The sequence below is a fragment of the Sinocyclocheilus grahami genome, unplaced genomic scaffold, assembly GCF_001515645.1.
Source record: "Sinocyclocheilus grahami isolate Dianchi unplaced genomic scaffold, SAMN03320097.WGS_v1.1 scaffold29.1, whole genome shotgun sequence".
Classification (NCBI taxonomy): domain Eukaryota; kingdom Metazoa; phylum Chordata; class Actinopteri; order Cypriniformes; family Cyprinidae; genus Sinocyclocheilus; species Sinocyclocheilus grahami.
The window spans coordinates 2,296,142-2,315,540 of NW_015505208.1; the positions used below are offsets into that span (position 1 = coordinate 2,296,142).

The 19,399-nt window shown below is 37.3% G+C and overlaps 1 protein-coding gene across 2 annotated transcripts in view; it reads right to left on the reverse strand.

Moving 5' to 3' along the window:
* Positions 1-300: 300 nt before the first annotated feature.
* The window catches only part of ctnnbip1 (catenin, beta interacting protein 1), a 29,135-nt gene continuing 10,036 nt past the window's right edge, over positions 301-19,399 (reverse strand). Inside the window, exons 2-4 of one of the 2 annotated variants that reach the window (XM_016257093.1) lie at positions 15,395-15,509; positions 14,818-14,908; positions 301-2,210 (exon numbers count right to left, since the gene is read on the reverse strand). In XM_016257093.1, coding sequence (XP_016112579.1) covers positions 2,152-2,210; positions 14,818-14,908; positions 15,395-15,490 — 246 coding nt within the window. In that variant the 5' untranslated portion in view covers positions 15,491-15,509 and the 3' untranslated portion in view covers positions 301-2,151. Of the gene's footprint in view, positions 2,211-14,817; positions 14,909-15,394; positions 15,513-19,399 lie in introns of both variants that reach the window. The other variant, XM_016257086.1, reaches the window with a different exon arrangement.

Genomic DNA, 19,399 nt, shown 5'->3' on the forward strand with positions numbered 1-19,399 from the left:
ATTTTAAAACCCAAACAGAAAACATTCAATATGACTGATCAAATTGCATTATGTTATACAATTTTTTTTTGCACATCCATAATCTATTGCGTCTTTCTTCTGTTTTTCTTGTGCTGGTATCTTATCAGAACCCAGAGCAGATTCCAGAGACTCCCATAAAGAGAAGCAAAATATGCCCTTATTATGAGATCTTCCTCCAGCTTAGTTCTTATCTCACAGACAGAAGGTTCAAGAAACACCGCAGTCCTTTATGCTTTCAGAATAAATGCCAAAGGAAACAAAAACATTCAATACAACAGGCAGTTTTCAACTCCTTTAATGGTACAGTTGGTATAGATTTTGGACGCATTTAAGTCAAGGGACGAGGTCGATGGCCATACGGCATAAAACAACCATTCAATTGAATTTTTAAACAATAAAAAAAGAAATTCACATTAAATAGTTCAACAGCTCAAGCGAGTACGAATGACATGCAGTGAAGTCAATGAATTAAACAAGAATCCAGAGTGACATTCAATGGATGCAAAGCTCAAAGGCCACAAACCCAACCTGAAATGAGAGCATGTAAGACATGATTGTATGCTTCTGATGTTAAAAAAAAAATAATGCATGGACAAAATAAAGATTTACAGTTAAAAAGAAATCAGATGCATGTTCCTGTCAAAATGCAGCTGTCACATGGACAAGTAATCTTGATGACTGAAGACATTCAATCAAATACTACTTATTGCTGATATTAGCGAAAACTATAAAAGCCATTTTCAAAGGACTTACATCCACAGATTAAAAAGAGGTGTACATTGATGTTTAATGCAGCAAGGCTCTTGTGACCATTAGAAAGCTACTTGAACACACACCAGAGACCACAATGCAGGCATGCGTCATTTCAAAACACTAAGATACAATAATTATGTTAAGCAAGTTAACAAAACATGAATACACATTAAATACTGAACATGAAATAATGTTACCAAAAAGGTCAGAGGCCAAAACACAAAACTGCTTTAATTGAACTCCTAATAGAAAAAAGGTTTGGTTTTCATTAAGTTGTCGCAGAACGTTACGCGTCCTCTGAATTCACACAAGCTTATATTCATCCTCGACTTCAATTAGAATAACTAAAAACGTGTGTTTCACTAGCACCACTGAATCAGACGGTCAAATATATGCTGACACATACCTACATCCGAGTATGGCACGTCCTGTTACAACGCTTTAAGGCTGAGGCTTTCCATTTGATGTGTAAATTTGTCGTTATTTCGGTTCCTAAAAGCATTTGTATTAAAACGTGGTTACAAATCATAACTGAAGTTTAAAAGGGGTCTGTGTTTGTCTACATTTTAAGACACTGGAAAAATAAATAAGGACCTAAGACATTCATTAGATACCTTTAGAAATATTTTACATAAAAACACAGTTGGCACAACTCGTTCACTTTTCTACTTTTTTCTCACGTTCTGTACAAAAAAGGCATTGAGATTTCACATGAATCCAAACATCGAAAAAAGAGATCATGAAACATCAGGTCATTTGTGTACATCGTTCTGTGAGTGTGCGCTTGAGTACGGGCCTCATCCGTTTTGACAATTCGGTATCCTCCACAACAACATTAATGTTATTTTGATGAAATTACAATGCAAACGACTAATAAACAATCAAAAACCCTGAAAATAATAAAGTAAACAAACAAAAAAATTGTCTACCTGCAGGATCCTGTGGACAATTAAAACAAGAAACTACATACACAGAAAAAGAAAATCGTCTGTAATAACATAACCCATAAGGCGATTTATATTCTTTCGTAGTTTGACCAGACAAATTAAGCTCTTGGTCCATGAAGTCTCTCATGGGAACAAATATAAAACGCCATTTACGGAAAGATGATGCAAAAATGAAACTTAAAAACCCAAATCGAATTTTTACCTGCCAGGACTCTTTCAGACTCATTTGCTAGAAGTCATCAGGTAGTGTGGCCGCAGGGCCCGATAGTGTAACAGTTAGTGTGAGGAAGAAGAGGGGAATGGGGAAGAGAAGGGAAGTGGGGCAACTGGCATGCAGCAGAGCCCCGCCCCTCTCTCGTCTCAGGCTCCGCCCTCTCCATCAGTCAGCTGTGTTGTGTGTTCAGCTGTAGTGACTCGACATGGCGAGAGGTCACTGTCTCCTGTCCTCGGTCTCTGATCTTGAAAAGGCCATCACCACATCCTCAGCTCCTGGGAAAAGGACAAAACAATATTTTAGATTGGCATCAGATATATTCACAGATTATATGCAATAAATAAATAAAGTTTATGATTATTATTTGACACTTTTTTACAATTATATACAGAATTTTACATAAATATTTTATTACACATTTTTAAGTAACTGTATAAAGATATTTTCAGTATGAAATAAAGAAAATTATAAATAAATGAAATAATTCATGCTCTGAGAAGACTGTTTATTTCAAGACTATTCGTACTGCACAAAATACTGCATGTAAGAAAATAAATGCAGCCACTCTACAAGCTATTATCCTTAACAGCTTTATTAGGTCAGGAAAATGTCATCTTCACAACAGAGCAAATTATGTGAGCTTGTTCAGTGGCACTGAACGTTATTATAATGGCTGAAGAGCAAACAGGCTGTGTGGTGTGTAATTAAACTCAGACAATGCCTTACAAGTGTCTGCCTTACAAACACTCCAGATAGAAAAATTACAGTAACACTGGGGTAAATAAAAAAATTATCGTCATGTAGGGCTATGTTCGGATTCTGAATGGAGGCATAATGCATAATGTGCAGTATACACTGAATACTTCATATGATTTTTTATAGTATGCAAAACATGCACACAATATGCAATGGTAAACATTTAGAACAGTACAATGTAGTACATCTGCTGTTCACTTAATTCTAAAATCTCTGTATCTGGTTTATTTTGTATTATTTACTTATAGTGTCTTAAAATGTCTTAATTACTGAGATTCTGATGAAATAAGGAGAAAAAGAAGTCAAGCGCATTAAAGCATTTCACAAGCAACCCCAAACTCATGGGTTTAAGTCTTACTGAATGCACGAACAGCTGAAATGCATCAATTAAAACGTATGTAAAGTATTATGAAAACTGTTGCTCAATGGGTCATCTGGGTATTCAGTACATATAAATGGTAAACATTTAGAACAGTACAATGTAGTACATCTGCTGTTCACTTAATTCTAAAATCTCTGTATCTGGTTTATTTTGTATTATTTACTTATAGTGTCTTAAAATGTCTTAATTACTGAGATTCTGATGAAATAAGGAGAAAAATAAGTCAAGCGCATTAAAGCATTTCACAAGCAACCCCAAACTCATGGGTTTAAGTCTTACTGAATGCACGAACAGCTGAAATGCATCAATTAAAACGTATGTAAAGTATTATGAAAACTGTTGCTCAATGGGTCATCTGGGTATTCAGTACATATAGTAAGTTAGCAGTATGCTACTTTGAGCATTGCCTACGTATCTAAGGTCTGTTGTAAAGATGAGCCTTCTTTAAACATCACTGACCCTGCTGACCCCTCAAATCAATATTTCACACATTCATACTCCTGCTGCCCTGATCTCTGACCTGGAGAACTGGATGTTCATGAGTCCATTCATTAGAGTCAAACTAGACCATATTAATAATGAACACAGAGCAGGTACCTATAGCTCTCAGTTTGTTCACATAAACAGCTTAACGTCAGGGTCAAATCAGCTTCTGCTTTTGTAGCACGCGGCATGAGACACGACACCCACAGTGACAAGCACTGCTTGGGGTTTTCTGTGCCACACTGATAAGAAATGCATCTAAAAGCCTCTATAAACCAAGCCTATTAGTGTCCATATTTGAAATACGGACTCTGCGAAAACAAACACTGCGAGAGATGTCCTCTAAAGACATGAAAATGTCACCGGTGGGTTGCGGCAAGTCTGCGGGCATTTGTGATTTCAGTCAGGTTCGAGGCAAATTCTAAGCAAGGGAAGGCACTAATCAATTACAATCCTGAATTAACGATCCTGTCAGGGGAAGGAAAACAAACCCCTGCGAACCAGGTAAACAGGATAGTCCAGCTGTCCCAAGATGAACACGGATTAATAACAATACCACAAACGTGTAAACACAACATAAACAACAAAACCTTGAGCTCTGGCTGGATTTTTTTGAAGGTCGTAGAGGAATTGCTGCACAGGAAGTGCTGATGTTTCTTGGTGATGTAGCCCAATATCTTATACTATGTTCGGCAATCCAGTGTTTTAGCTATGGAGCTAATTTTTTATTCTAAACAGGTTTGAAGGAAAGTAGTGTTTTGACTGTCCTAGTCAAAGCTTAATAAGCAGAAAAGCAGAATGTCGGCATGTTAATTTCCTCTGCCTTTCATGTACCCTAGCCAACAAATTCAGACATACCACTTCCTCTACATAAAATGACCAGTTTAATTCTCCAGGAGTTTAAGATACTCTGTCTAACCATCAAAATGTAAAAGACATGCACTCAACATCAAAGGCGTCCTTTGTACTTCACTGAAGGCAAGTGTATTTTGATGATGCTCTTTACTTTACTTTAGTTTTGCAATATTCGGATATTAAAATATAACAATGAAAAATATACTGAAAAGTACTGCACTGAAAACCACATACCACTCAAATTTGAATCAAAAGCAGTACAGGTCAAGAAGAAGAAGAATCTTTTTATAATATTACCGCCCCTTAATCTGCAAGTTTCCACCCACAGCGCCATCATTTTGATTTCGCAAGCGACAACGGTGTACCAGTTCTGACACCATGACCAAAGTTCGAGCAAAGGATGCTAACTGTTCTGTCTTTGGCTGCATCGTCGAACACATTACACTGTTTAGAGTCCCAGCCTCAGAGGAGACACGAGAGCAATGGATTTATTGATTTATTTACTGTATATTACGCTGCTGCCACACAGATCAAATATAAACATGAGATTTCTTTCCCAGCTGTTTATCTTCACAGACATAACCTATTTATAACTCGCGAGTTTTTTAACAAACTTGTGTGTATTTGACAGTTTAAGCGCACAATAAGACATGAAAACCAAACAGATGTTTTTTAACAAAATAGCTGAGGAATGAGCTGTAAAGGCACAGCCCTATTCTGGAAAAGGGGGCGGGGATCAGCAGCACATTTGCATTTAAAGTGACATGAGCGAAAACAGTGTGTTTCTGCTTCCAATCAAAATAGGCACTTTCAAAATTATATAATAAATGATATCTGGGGTATTTTGAGCTGAAATTTTACAGACACATTCTGGGGACACCTGAGACTTATATTACATATTGTAAAAAGGGGCATAATAGGTCTCCTTTAAACAGTAAGTAATTACGTAAATAAACAAACAAATAAATAAAAGGCTAATATTTTAATGGTAAGGGCATCTAACATTAACACTCAAATGACGATACTTTTATTAACAGTCTTATTAACTCTTTCCCCGCCAAACACGGAATTTTCCATTATTCATGAGACAACGCTTCCCAGCCAAACACGGAATTTTGTTATACGCTAGGGGGCGCTATTACACATCTTCTGAATGAGTCTAGAAAGTGCCGATCAAAAACACAAACCAGGAAGATGCAGAAATGAGCGATCTCATATGTAAGCATATGCCTATGAAAAATAATGCGATCATCAACACTAACCGCATATAAATGAAAACTGCCTAAAGTTACAAAGGGAAATGTCAATCCAGAAAGTGGTAAAGGCCTGTGCAAGCTTTGGGAGTACTGATGGAAGCCATCTACTGCATCTTTGCTTTAATAATATTATGGACTATGATCCAGATATACCGTTTTGGCCCGAATATAAGACGACCCTGATTATAAGACGACCCCCCTTTTTCCAGATGTACCTTTTGGAAAAAGGCTTTTTAAAAACCAAATCTTGTTTTTTCTCAGTAAAACACATTTTGTCTTCAATTATTTTCCTATTTTTCCTATTTTAATTTTTGTTTTGAAAGTATGGTCAAAACTGGTAAAATGTACCAACAATCACATTTAAAAAATATACACTTTTTGATATACCATTAAAAAAAACAAAAACAGGTAGCCCATCTGAATTAGGACATTTAGGCTATCCATCTCATAGTAGCCCACCAAAATCTTATTAACAGTAGAAGTTAAATCTTACTGTAGTCTTCAAATCTGGGTACTGTCTTACGTTTTAAAATCACAAAGGGAGTTTAGTCCCATCAGGCTAACGTGACAGTCACGACTCATGCAGCTGTAAGGTTTTCTTTTTCTTTTGTTTTTACTCGCGATCTTTACAACACGCGTTACATTACGTATTTCATGGCACACTCGTTTTATGCGTATTTGGCGCCACCTATTGTTGTGAATGTATTATTGACATGTCAAAGTCTAGACCCTGAATATAAGACGACCGCGTTTTTTCAGATGCATTTCCAAGAAAAAAACATTATCTTATATTCGGGTCAATACGGTAGTATTTGATAAAAATTTTATTTTCTCAGCTTTTTCCTCAAAATGTTTATTTTTTTTAATGAAACCTACCTACATTCAAGTGTTGATAAAAAATGTTTGAAGCTAGAATAAAACTGATTTTTTTTGTTTGTAAGTAGAGGGTCTGATCTTGTATTGCATGTTTAGATATTCATACAACAAAATATTTTGGGGGCCATGAAATTTTTGTGAAAATCAGCAAAAACGCTGGCGGTGGTTGCCACTTTTTTCAAAAACGCTGGTGGGGAAAGAGTTAACTACGGAGGATAAGAACAGTGACTTTTCATCTTTCTGATAAAAACAAAACAGAAGCTTTAGCATAGAGAGGCAGCTTCAGACGAGAGTGTTAGCACCTTACTGAAAACACTGAAGGTTCACACCCTTTTCACAAGCTGTATGCTGTCTGATTCTACTGAAAATCAGTCAAATTTCAGTCTTTCTGATGCTTTATCTTATAGCTACATTAAATAAAAGCCCCACAGACTCGTATTTTTATACTTTTTAGGAAATGTCTCTGCATAAACTGAAATAGGAATAAAAAATACACCCAATTTACACGTTAAAAGAGGAAAGACTACTGTATAGACAATAAACATGATGCAAACCCAAAGAAAACCAAACTGTAATGATGAAAATGGGACTGCGGCTACTAAACCATCAACAGCATGTCTTTGATCCTGTATCATTTTCTAAGGTTGCATAATGCTTGCGTAACAGCTTGATCATGGTAAGGAGGGGTCAAAGACAAAAACGAGGCTTTAAAGCCACTGACAGGCTGCTCTCAAAATCCTCACAGTTAAACTGAATGTGCATTTAAGTGGAAAGGAAGATGGAGAGACCGTGGATGAAAATGTCGCTCTCCATCTTCCAGCTGCCTTGGTTCTGGTGGAGCCTCACCCTGCAATGCACGCTGTGTCACAGGAGCACAAGCCAACGTGCCGCAGACGTCAGAGCCCCCATGAGCCGTCGCCTAGCAACAGCTCAGAATCAGATTGCATCACAATCCGGCACGCAGCAAACATCTATGAACAAACAGCAGCTCCAATACTGCCCTGTTCAACCTCTAACAACAACACACTCATCGCAATCCATAATCATATGACAAAACACCTGTGGTCTATGATACTGAAGTGACAGCAGTTTTAATCGTGAAGGTGAGATTTCTGATACTTACTTTATTACACTAAATATGACATATGATTACATGATTAAATATGAGATATAACTATATTAATAAAAATAATAAATAAAAAGCTGCTTTATTTTACATGGTGTAGGTTGCCTCTCCATGAAAAAAACAAAGACTAAAATATAAATAACATTTATATTTAAAATATAAATAGCATATTTTCTTATCGACAGATGCGATTTACACTAATGGCGCTTTTCCACTGCATGGTACAGCACGGTACGGTTCACTTTTGGGGGGATTTCCACTGGGTACAGTACCTGGTACTTTTTTTAGTACCACCTCGGTTGAGGTTCCAAGTGAACCGTACCATTACCAAAACGTGACGTGTAAACTCTGCTGTTCACTGATTGGCCGGAGAGAATCGTCACTACCTGCGTCCCTGAACTTGCGACACAAACACAACAGAACCAGCACAGCACTAGATTTAAATCAGCACAGCCAGCGAAGGATCGAACGCAACCGTTCCTCTCGTTGATAGCAGAGGAGCGGATCCAGCGAGAGCCTGATGGGGCGAAGAGGAATGAAAAAGTTTTTCAGGAGTCGCGGCAGTAGAGGCGGTGCAACTATAATGACATGTGAATAATCCCGCCCACTCTAAAGCGATACTAAACTGTAGTGGAAACGCGAGCTGAGCCGTGCCGTGCCGTACTGAGCCGTGCCGAGTTGAGTCGTACCACGCAGTGGAAAAGCACCACAAGTGAAAATAGCAATAGTTTTTTATTACACTAAGTGAAAATAGTATTATTTTAGCAATATGTTATTTACACTAAGTGCAAACAGCTATAGATTGTATTTACACTGTTAAAATAGCAGCATTTTCTTCTATTTATGCTAATTATTGCAAATAGTGGCAACTCAAATTATCTGCACCTCAGTATTGTAGTACATTATAAAACAGTATGCAATAATAATGTATTGAGTGTAAATTATAATTTTAATTAAAATTATTAAATGGATGCCACATTATTGGGACAATATAAGCCCTCCCTACACCTACCCTAACCCTATCCGATACTTTACTTTCAACTTTTCGAATATTTCCTTTATTTTTATTGAAAATAAATGCCTTTCTGGTGTGATATGCGATTTGAAAAGGGAGAAAAAAAAGTTGGTAACACTTTACAATAAGGTTCCATTTGTTAACATTAGTCAACTACATTAAGGAATATGAATGAAAAACACTTCGAAAGCATTTTTTTTTAAACTTTGTTAATTTTTTAACATTACTTCAACATCTATTTTATTCCAATATTTACTAATACATTATTAAAATTAAAAGTTGTATCTGCCAATATTATGTAATGTTAACTTCACATTACCTAAATAAATAATGGACCTAATTGTAAAGTGGTACCAGTAAGTTAAAATTAAATGTACTGTTTAGTTTAACTTTAAACTAAAAATGAATTAAATAAGCAATAATTACTCAGGAAATATTAAACAAAAAATAAAACTGAAAACACAAAAAATAAAACAAAAAATATATAATTTATTTCTACAGTGGCATTAAACACTTGCATTAAAAAAGGGCACCTTTAAATAAATTTGAAAAAAGTCCTTTTTAACAGCTGTAGTAAAACAGACTGTTTAACCCACATGTACGAATCATCTGATAATAGCAATACAATACTGTAATAATGAACCAAAAGGGGCAAACTTCTAAGGGCACACTTAAAAAGATAATTGCAGGCAGATCACGGCTGAGGAGTTGAGATAGCAGATATGGTATTAGTGGGCCATTTCAGGAAATGTGGTTTAAACATGGCCAGCAGTGATGGATCATGAACAGTGAACACAACCACACATACACCCCCACACCCTTCTGCGTGCATCACGCAAGACACTTTTACATCTACAAAGACTCCAACCAGCCAAAATATGACTCACAATCCCAGATATTTCTTATATAAAATTTCTAAATATAAAATACAAGTTTAATAACTTCCATTTAAAAAAGAAATAATAGATTATATATAGCATTAGCAAGCATCAGACCCTTAGTGTACCTTCCCACTTCAACATGTCAGTGAAATTTCTTTAAAGCCGGCTCTGTGGCTCATTAATTTGCTTATCGGAGGAAATAGACTTTTAGACCATTACTACTGCAATTAGAAATGGGTCACAGTCTGCTCCAGCAGAAGAGGATAACGATGAACAGCAGGACGGTGACAGGGCTGTTTAATAACATCTACTGCATTATTATACTGTGCCAGCGGACCACCTAAAAACACACTGTTCACAGCTGGCAAACAAAACCATTGTCGTTACTATAAACACAAAAACTGGACATATTTGGGCTAGGCTTAAAATACCAGAGCCTGAGAGGAAATTAATCATGTAAAGTGTTACATGGGTTTTTACGCTCTTAAATTTTAGCAACGTAGCAAAAGTAATTCATTCAAGCCATCATGAAGTCTATTTATAGAAGTTAAAAAATGGCTTGTAGTTATGAGAAATAAGTGTGTTTAATAAGTGTTCTGGGCAATGAGTCATTGGTTTAGTGATGAAGTGTCTTAAATGTACTTTCTGTGTCGCATCAGTCCACTGATGGAGTGCAGTCTGGGATTATACCGTCTGAGGATTATACCAGCAGACACAAGACAAAAGACTGTTGACTCGGCTGCGTCAGTCTAAAAGATGGATAATGCACAACTAACGGATGCGTAGCCTTGAACTCTTTAAAAGGGCAGGCACTTACACAACAAAGACAATAAAAGCTTGTCAGGGGGGGATGTAAAAGAGCAGCATCCTTTCAAACACTGTCACACAGACAGGACCAAATGAGCGAGTGCAATGTTCTCAAACATTCCGTTTGCAATTAACAATCCAGTTTGACTGAAGGTCCGCTAATGAGGCCTGTTCCTCTACTTCATTCACACACCACCACGAAGTCCTTGTCCACCCCTTTGCCACCCATTCCATTGCCATGGAAACTGTCTACTGTACTTGCTCCGTTGTTTAGTCTCCAAGGCACTCAAAGCGCTTCACATTGTCAGGGGGTATCTCCTCATCCACCACCAGTGTGCAGCATCCACCTGGATGATGCGACGGCAGCCATAGTGCGCCAGAACGCCCACCACACACCAGCTTATTGGTGGAGAGGAGACAGCAGATATGGGGATTGTTAGGAGGCCATGATGATCAAATTTTTCTTTTTTAATAAATCTGCAAAAATGTCAACAATTCTGTGTTTTTCTGTCAATATGGGGTGCTGTGTGTACATTAATGAGGAAAAAAAATTAACTTAAATGATTTTAGCAAATGGCTGCAATATAACAAAGAGTGAACAATTTAAGGGGGTCTGAATACTTTCCGTACCCACTGTATATATATATTACAATATCACAGTACAATTATTATCTTTTCACACCATTTCAAAATAATTATTATGATTGGTAATTCAGAAGTAACATGTAAAGATAATTATAATGTAATGCATATAAATGCATACATTTCTGGAGAAAATAATAATAATTATTATTATTATTATTATTATTTTATATGTTATTGGCTTTATATTTGTTATTTATAATCTTTTTTTATAAAATTATTATTTTTTTTCTTCAGAAACATATTAACCTAATTACTGAATAAATAAATAGTCGCCTGATCATTTCATTTTAGCTGCAGCTATTTCTTCTGGCCTGTTAATGAGTTTGCTTGGCATGGTATGAAGCTTTGAGCTGCCTGAACTCTCAAGGTTCTCCTACACCCACCATCCTCCCCCAGACACCACCATCCAGTTTCCTCCTCTAAACTTCAAGGCCTAAGGTTTGATTAAAATTGCATTACAAAATTTAGAATATGCGTCTATGCTAATTAGCCAATTAGATGGTCCCAAATGCAAATTTGTTTAATCCATAGACAAGTAAACAGGGAAAGTGGCAGATTTGTACACTTATGAAGGAAAAAGTAGTGGTGGTTGCATGTGCAAAACTCACTGTTGCAATGCTTGGATGTTCTGAATAGTCAAAAGAGCCCATCTACAAATATTTGTTATATATAATGTGGATACCACCTTCAGTGTCAGAAATCAGTCAAACCTGTCCAGCCTGGGAAAAATACTGAGATCAAAACTGACCACATTCACAACCGCAAGATCATTCCAAAACATTTCTTTCTCAAAAAAAGAGAGAAAAAAAAAAGAAAGTTAAACACAGAAGTCATTATTCACGTGAGAACAATAGCCATTGAGAAAGAGAAATGGTCAGCCTCAGTGGTCCGAGTCTATTCTACACACAAATGTGCTCAACACAAATGAACTCTTTTCATTAGATGGTTCTTGTTAACTGTACAGATAGCAACCCTTTAACTGACCCCAGAAATCTGAGAGGCCTACAGATCATTCATACCTTTAAAGGGGTCATATGATGTTGCTAAAAAGAACATTATTTGGTGTATTTGGTGTAATGAAATGTGTTTATGCGGTTTAAGGTTCAAAAAACACATTATTTTCCACATACTGTACATTATTGTTTCTCCTCTATGCCCCGCCTTTCTGAAACGCGTCGATTTTTACAAAGCTCATCGGTCGGAAAAGCGAGGTGTGCTCTGATTGGCCAGCTATCCAGTGCATTGTGATTGGCCAAATACCGCAAGTGTGTGACAGAAATGTTACGCCCCTTACCATATTGTGATGCACTGTCCGGCCGGAGCGACAAGACAAAAAAAATAATTAAAACCCATTATAAACAAGGCATTTGTTGCATCCAGTGGGGACATAATTACTGATTATAATGACTTATACTGTCTTTTTACGTAAACATAAAACCATGTCTGCATTTGTGATCGGAGAAATGACAAACAACGATTGCAAACTGCTCAAAACTCGCGTTTGAATCGTCAGTGGCAAATTATTTAATATAAAAAAAACATCGAAGACGTCAGAACAACCGGCATTGTAGTCTACTCTCCCAGGATCAGGAAACAGTCCTCCATAATAAAATGTGTTGGACACATCTGAATATTTGGGTTGAAGTGTTCTGGAACAGTGTTGTAAATACAACTTAACCACTGATTTCTAGTCGTGTCCTCTATTGGAAGACCAAACAAAGCAGTTTTTCGCTTTCACAACGAAACACACAGCGTCACACATGGCGGGCTAGAGTGAGCAGAGGCCGGCGGGCTTGCGGCAACCACATGTGGCGCATATGTTGGAAGGCCAAATACACAGCGTCTTCACGACATGGCGGCAGCAACAATACTACAGCGAGAATAAAAGTTATGCTTTCTTTCTTTGCGTGAACATTTGGGCGGCGTTATGCAAATCTTCCCACATCTTGACGTAGACATGTGGGGGCGTGTTAGAACGAGCCGTTTTAGGTAGGCGTGGTTGACTCTTAACTTTATAAAGAATTTCTCTTTGGATTTGAGACTTTAGTCTTTGCAACTTTACAGATTTTCTTTATGCACCAAGAGCTTGTATCACTTCACTTCAAAGAGAAAGGAAAAATTGATATCATATGACTTTAAATATAAAGCCATATAGCATGTTTCTTTTTTGCAAGCATTATTAGAAACAAATATAGCAATTTCTGCACATTTTCCAAGGTGTTGGATGCAAACACAGGCAGCCATCGGAGACAGCTTGATACGTAAATAATTCATCCAACTGCGATATAGTCCCCCGAGATGTGGCACTATTTTGCCTGATGTGAGAGAGAAAGCATTAGCATGTGTAGATCTGAAGTGCCATCCATTTGCTCCAATATTACATTAGTTAAAACCTCAGATAGCAGTGTCGTGATCCTACATTATCCGTTTAATTTGAACTAAAATAAGCGACTACTACTAAACACATTCCAATTCACCTCAACACACCTCTAGCATTTTTAGCACAAGCTTTATTTAAGGGTTCACACAGATTGTATGCCAGAGAATGAGAGTCACAGTTTCTCCTAATAGAAACTGACTAATCTTGATGATACTCCCCTAACATACTCCTGACGGCCCTCCTCGTCTGTGCTTTAAACAAAGGTTATTGTACTTCATTGTGTGTTGTTCATTAAGTGCGTTCTCCCTTTCATCTCACCCTCATTATACTGCAGGAGACCACAAGCGTCTACTGATCGCTTTCATCTAAGAGCTGGCATTTACATTTCTTATTCTAGAAACATCACAACGTCTTAAAAATCACTCATCAGAATGTTGGCTCATCGACGATGGAATATTTCCTAACGTTGGAGCAAACACACACACAGATCTTCACAAAATGTAATTTGAGCTAGAAAACTCCCAGAAGCACAGCACATATTGACATCTACATCCATCTTTCTTCTGCTACTGCATTATTTATGAAGATCCTTCCAAAAAGAGCACAGCATTGGTATCCTTGCCTAACAACCAGGCTCATATGCATATTTAATGAAAACAAAATGTGTACTCCATTCTTCTATACACCTAGTTATTCACAACGTTAAGACTTTTTTTCCCGTCGAGAAAAAAAAAATCACATCACAGAGCATGCGATCTCTATGACAGTTAATGCATCTTAGTAAGACAGTTTCATTCTTACTATGGCATATGAAGCAACTAAGTGAAGTTCTTTCACATTAAACCTATAGATCAGCTGATCATCTCAGCTGAAAACAGAGGAAATTACCCTACAATATATATTGCATTTAAACTGCCTACCTGAACATTTATGTTGTGCTAGCGCCCCCTAGTGGAGCGAGCTACATCACAATGTCCAAAATATACAAAAAGTGTATATAAAAAAAAAAAGTTTTTTTCCAGTACACAGACACACACACATATACATATACATACATATATTCTCTCTCTCTCTTTCTCTCCAAATATAATTAAAATATTTTATATAAAATATTTTATATTGTTTATATACACATTTTTACATAGTTTTAATGTGCTAATAATTTTATAAAAAGTTGGTAGTTTTTTTTACAAAATCCCTATTTCACCTTTGTTCAAATCCAATTTATACATGATCTAGAGTCAACTTGCTCTATCATGCATGACATTTTAATGACACCATTTCCAAATATAATCTAAACAATCAAGACAGACAATAATTCTTCTAATATTCCAATGTCAAGTGTGATAAGAACTACAGTACCTCGGTAAATAGTTAATAGGTTTGGCCTGCGGTGTTCAGGTTGTAAATGTTGACTTACCCTGGTCAATAGGGTGCTGTGGCAACTGACTCATCTGGCTGTGCACCACGCCTGCATAATTCCGCAGAAACGCTTCCTCGTTTGGTGTCAGCTGTAAGGGTGGGGACAAAAAATTACTTTAGATTGAAAATCCATGCCAGTGTCCAGTTAAGAATCGCCACTAAACTGTCAAATGCTAGATCAGTTTCAAAGAACAATGAAACAGTCACCAAATTCAAGACAATGACTGGTTTCTACATTTTAGAGAAAATAAAAAAATGTGAGCAATTTGCTTTCTGAAGTATCTGGGCCTTTTTGTGCATTATTATTAAATAATTTTAAAAATCACTTTTTTGAAAACTAATTGTTTTTATAGTCAAACTTTCAATAAAATGTAACCAAGGTTGTGCAGCTGGGGGAAAATAATATTAACCAATGACATCTAATTTAATCCTGACAGAAAAATTAATGTCCTCCTCACATTATTTCTCACAAAACACTAAAAAATGTGTCACATTAGTTGTTAAAAGTGAAGCCATTTCATGTCATCTTTAAAGCACATCAAAAGATGTCTTGGTCTCACTGGTTTGACACTTACATTTGATCCCATTTTCTTGAGCATGAGCAGCACCCGCACCTTCTGCTGGATGTACATCTCCTCAGGAGACTTGCCAGGGGCTTCCTCTCGGTTCATCCCCCCTGCTCCTGACGCACTGCTGAGCAACCACACACAGAGCAAGAGAGTATTCAATTATTCATATCCCAAATTTTATTTTCAGAACTCGTGAGTTGAATACATTCCTGCTTGGGTCTCATACAAAAATATGATGCACGAGGGCCTAGAAATGTGAATCAGACCTACATTTAACTGCAGTTAACATTTCCATTAGATTGATAGAATCTAAACAATATTATACTACAGAAAAACCCTTACGAGCTAGCTGTTCGCAATCAGGCAGCGTATTGGCTTAAAAAAAATCAAACCCATCGTAACCTTTGCCGAATGCAGAAAGCTTCTAATTAAGCAGAATGACAGTGTGTGAAGTCTGAACAACACACTTCAGATCATGGAGCAGGTTGACAGCATCATAAATGGCCCTCATGCATATTTAATAGCAGATCTAACTGTGCTCCCAGCTTTCCCTCATCTTGCTCACTTCCTAATGACCTATTTTCAAACTTACACTCAGTATGAAACATTTTTAAGGACCTTGAGGAGCAAAAAAGAACACAAGCACAGAAGAAAGTCACAAGACTGATGAAGTGAATTTGCAAAACGATCTGATGCCTCAAATATTATTTTCCAGAAATAGAAAACACAAACGGAGACAGACTGCAGTAATACCATCTAATCCTTAATCAATGTAATAATGCATCTCACACTAATGTCATGTGGAGAAAAAAAACAAAGATTTGAGGAGGAAGTACATTAAATACAGTACGAAGGACTCAATCAAGCAAAATGAATGGCATCAATTATAGCCTATTCTGGGGGTTTTGGCGACATCCAGCTTGTGATGTCTCACGCCCTCTTATCTGCACAAAGAGCCTCTAATACATGTTGACAGCTTGTTTGATGTGGGGTTAGCCTATATTTAATTGAAAAGCTGGTTCAACCTTTCATTTCACCACGGATACATTTGTCTGGCCTTGACTTTAACAATGACAGTACCTCCCCATGGCCTATCCGGCATGTTGACAGCTTAAACTTCTGAAGGCTACTTAATGTAAGCCGGGAAGGCGTTTAAGACAGAAAGCGGTATAAAAACAGGCGACGCTGGCAAAATAACTAACCCAGATTTCCTCTACAGTCACAGACTCATCAGTCACCAAAGGGCCGTGGCATCAAAAGGGCTTCATATTCAATAAAGCATGCACTTTATTCTGCTGCGTCTCGCTGGCAGCCGTGGGGGGATGAAGAGTGCTCGCAGATGAAAGACACAAGAGGGACCAGAGCGTCAGCTCGCCAGCTCTGTGACACCAGGCACACCTTCAGGGGGGAAACGGCTCGCTCTCCCTTTCTCGCTTTTGATCATGACTGTCCTTCCTGCTGGAGACGAGACAGGCTAGACAGCAGGCAGACTCACTGCAGCTCATCTATGCCGTAAACACCCAAGAAAAGCCGGTGCATAACAACGCACCTACTTCATCCTTCTAAGACTGTGGGTATGAATCTCTGAAAAACGCCCCATAATCTTTCAGGGCTTTAGATGTGTAGCACACCGCAGCTCAGAAGCAGGTGTTTTGTTTGAGCAAGTCTGCATATTTCCTAAAATATGTGGATGATAGACTGTAAAAACAGAGCAAATCATTATTAAAATAAATGATTTTCATAGTCTAAAGATGCGTCTATTATTAATGAAATGCTCACTATATAAATGTAAAATAAACTATAAAACTTTTGAGTTTAATCATGGAATGACAATACATATTGATGCCAATTATTATTTTTTTATTGCAGCTGGAAAAGACAAGCCATGCCACAACACATGGCAACTTCAAAATATACAATTTAACATTAAAGGGGTCATATGATCTTGCTAAAAAGAACATTATTTTGTGTATTTGGTGTAATGAAATGTGTTTATGCGGTTTAAGGTTCAAAAAACACATTATTTTCCACATACTGTACATTATCGTTTCTCTTCTATGCCCCGCCTTTCTGAAACACGTCGATTTTTACAAAGCTCATCGGTCTGAAAAGCTAGGTGTGCTCTGATTGGCCAGCTATCTAGTGCGTTGTGATTGGCCGAATACCTCAAGCGTGTGACGGAAATGTTATGCCCCTTACCATACTGTGATGCCCTGTCCCGGCCAACGACACAAAACCAATAAAACCCATTATAAACGAGGCATTTGTTGCATCCAGGGGGGACATACTTACGGATTATAATGACTTAAACTGTCTTTTTACGCTTAATAAGTTGATGTATTTCCTCAGCGACCAGCACGGATCAGCTCTAGGCATGACGAAGCGGATATCGTCCACTTTTGGAATACCAAACAAAGTAGTTTCGCTTTCACAACGAAACACACAGCACCTTCACGACATGGCGGTGGCAACAATACTACAGCGAGAATAAAAGTTACGCCTTCTTTCTTTGCGTGAACATTTGGGAGGCGTTATGCAAATCTTCCCACATCGTGACTTAGGCATCATCCCATTAGAACGAGCCGTTTTAGGTAGGCGTGGTTGACTCTTAACTTCTTTTTAAAGAATATCTCTTTAGATTTGAGACTTTAGTCTTTGCAACTTTACAGATCTTTATGCACCAAGAGCTTGTAACACTTCAAAGTAGGGATGCACCTACTGTTCGGCAACCGAAATAAGCGAAATGCCTGATTCAAGAAGGGGGTCTGATGGCCAAAAATTATTATTTGACTAACTTATTAATTTTAAGTTACATTGTGCTTTGTTGGTATAGTGTCTGCTAGAATGTTAAAAATTGTTGTTTTGTAATTGATTTTTTTTCTTTGAAAAGCAAGACAAAACAGTAAAAAGCACATTTTGGCTTTTTAATTTATGCAATGGTGAATTTTTTTTGGGCAAAATACATGGGGAAAAAACCTTGAAAAACCATGTTCGGTATTCGGCCTTCGGCCCAGTGTTTAATTTTGTTCGGCTTCGGCCAAGAATTTTCATTTCGGTGCATCCCTACTTCAAAGAGAAAGGAAAAATTGAAATCGCATCATATGACCCCTTTAAGGAAAACCCAATTTGGAAAATAAAAGGTTATGGATGCACAACACTAGAAATCTGGCTTTATTAATACCTACTTACAGACATTAATTATCTTACAGCAAATAACCAATATTATGGACATATAATGTTCTGTCAGTTGTTTTCACAATTTAAATGCAATCTAAAACTTTACATGCTTTAGGGCTCCCACTAATGACTATTTTTATTTTGATTAATCTATTGACTAATTTATCGATTAATCGAAACCAGTGGTTGCCAACCCGTCGATCGCTGTCTTGAGAAAAGTTTCGATGGCAATGGCATTTTCTTCTCCATATAAAGCGCAGCTCTGCTTTGTTTACAGCGGTAACCAAGGAAACGCTATACTGCGGTCTGTTCCTAAGCAGTGTTGCCAAGTCCGTGGCTTTCCCGCGGAATTGGGCTACTTTAACGCTGTTGCCGCAGGTTGTTGTTCATGTCTGCGGGTTGAAGTGACCCCAATAACATGATATTTAGTCCCTGGAATGTGAATTTTACTTGAAGATCCCCGCCGAAAAAAGATCAAATCAAAAACAACTGCCCGTGCAGATCATGATTAAAGTGCAGTGGTTGCCTCTAATTTCAAATGGCTAGATATTTTTGTTTAAAGCCAGTTTGTTTGTTATAAAGCAAATAGCCAATAAATAAATTAGCTTAAAAATCAGTATCAGTACCAGAATCCAATTTGCTAGTAAAAAAAAAAAAAATGAAAGAAAGAAAAGAAAATCTGAATTAGCTATGATCGGCGCATCACTAATTAAAATACTAAGAAAAAGGCCTCAAATTTGAAGTAAAATCTGGGATGTCTTTTTCTATCAATTCTTCAATAGGTAGATCTTGTCTTTCATAAAGGCTGAGGTCAGGGATCTTGGGCCTAAAAAG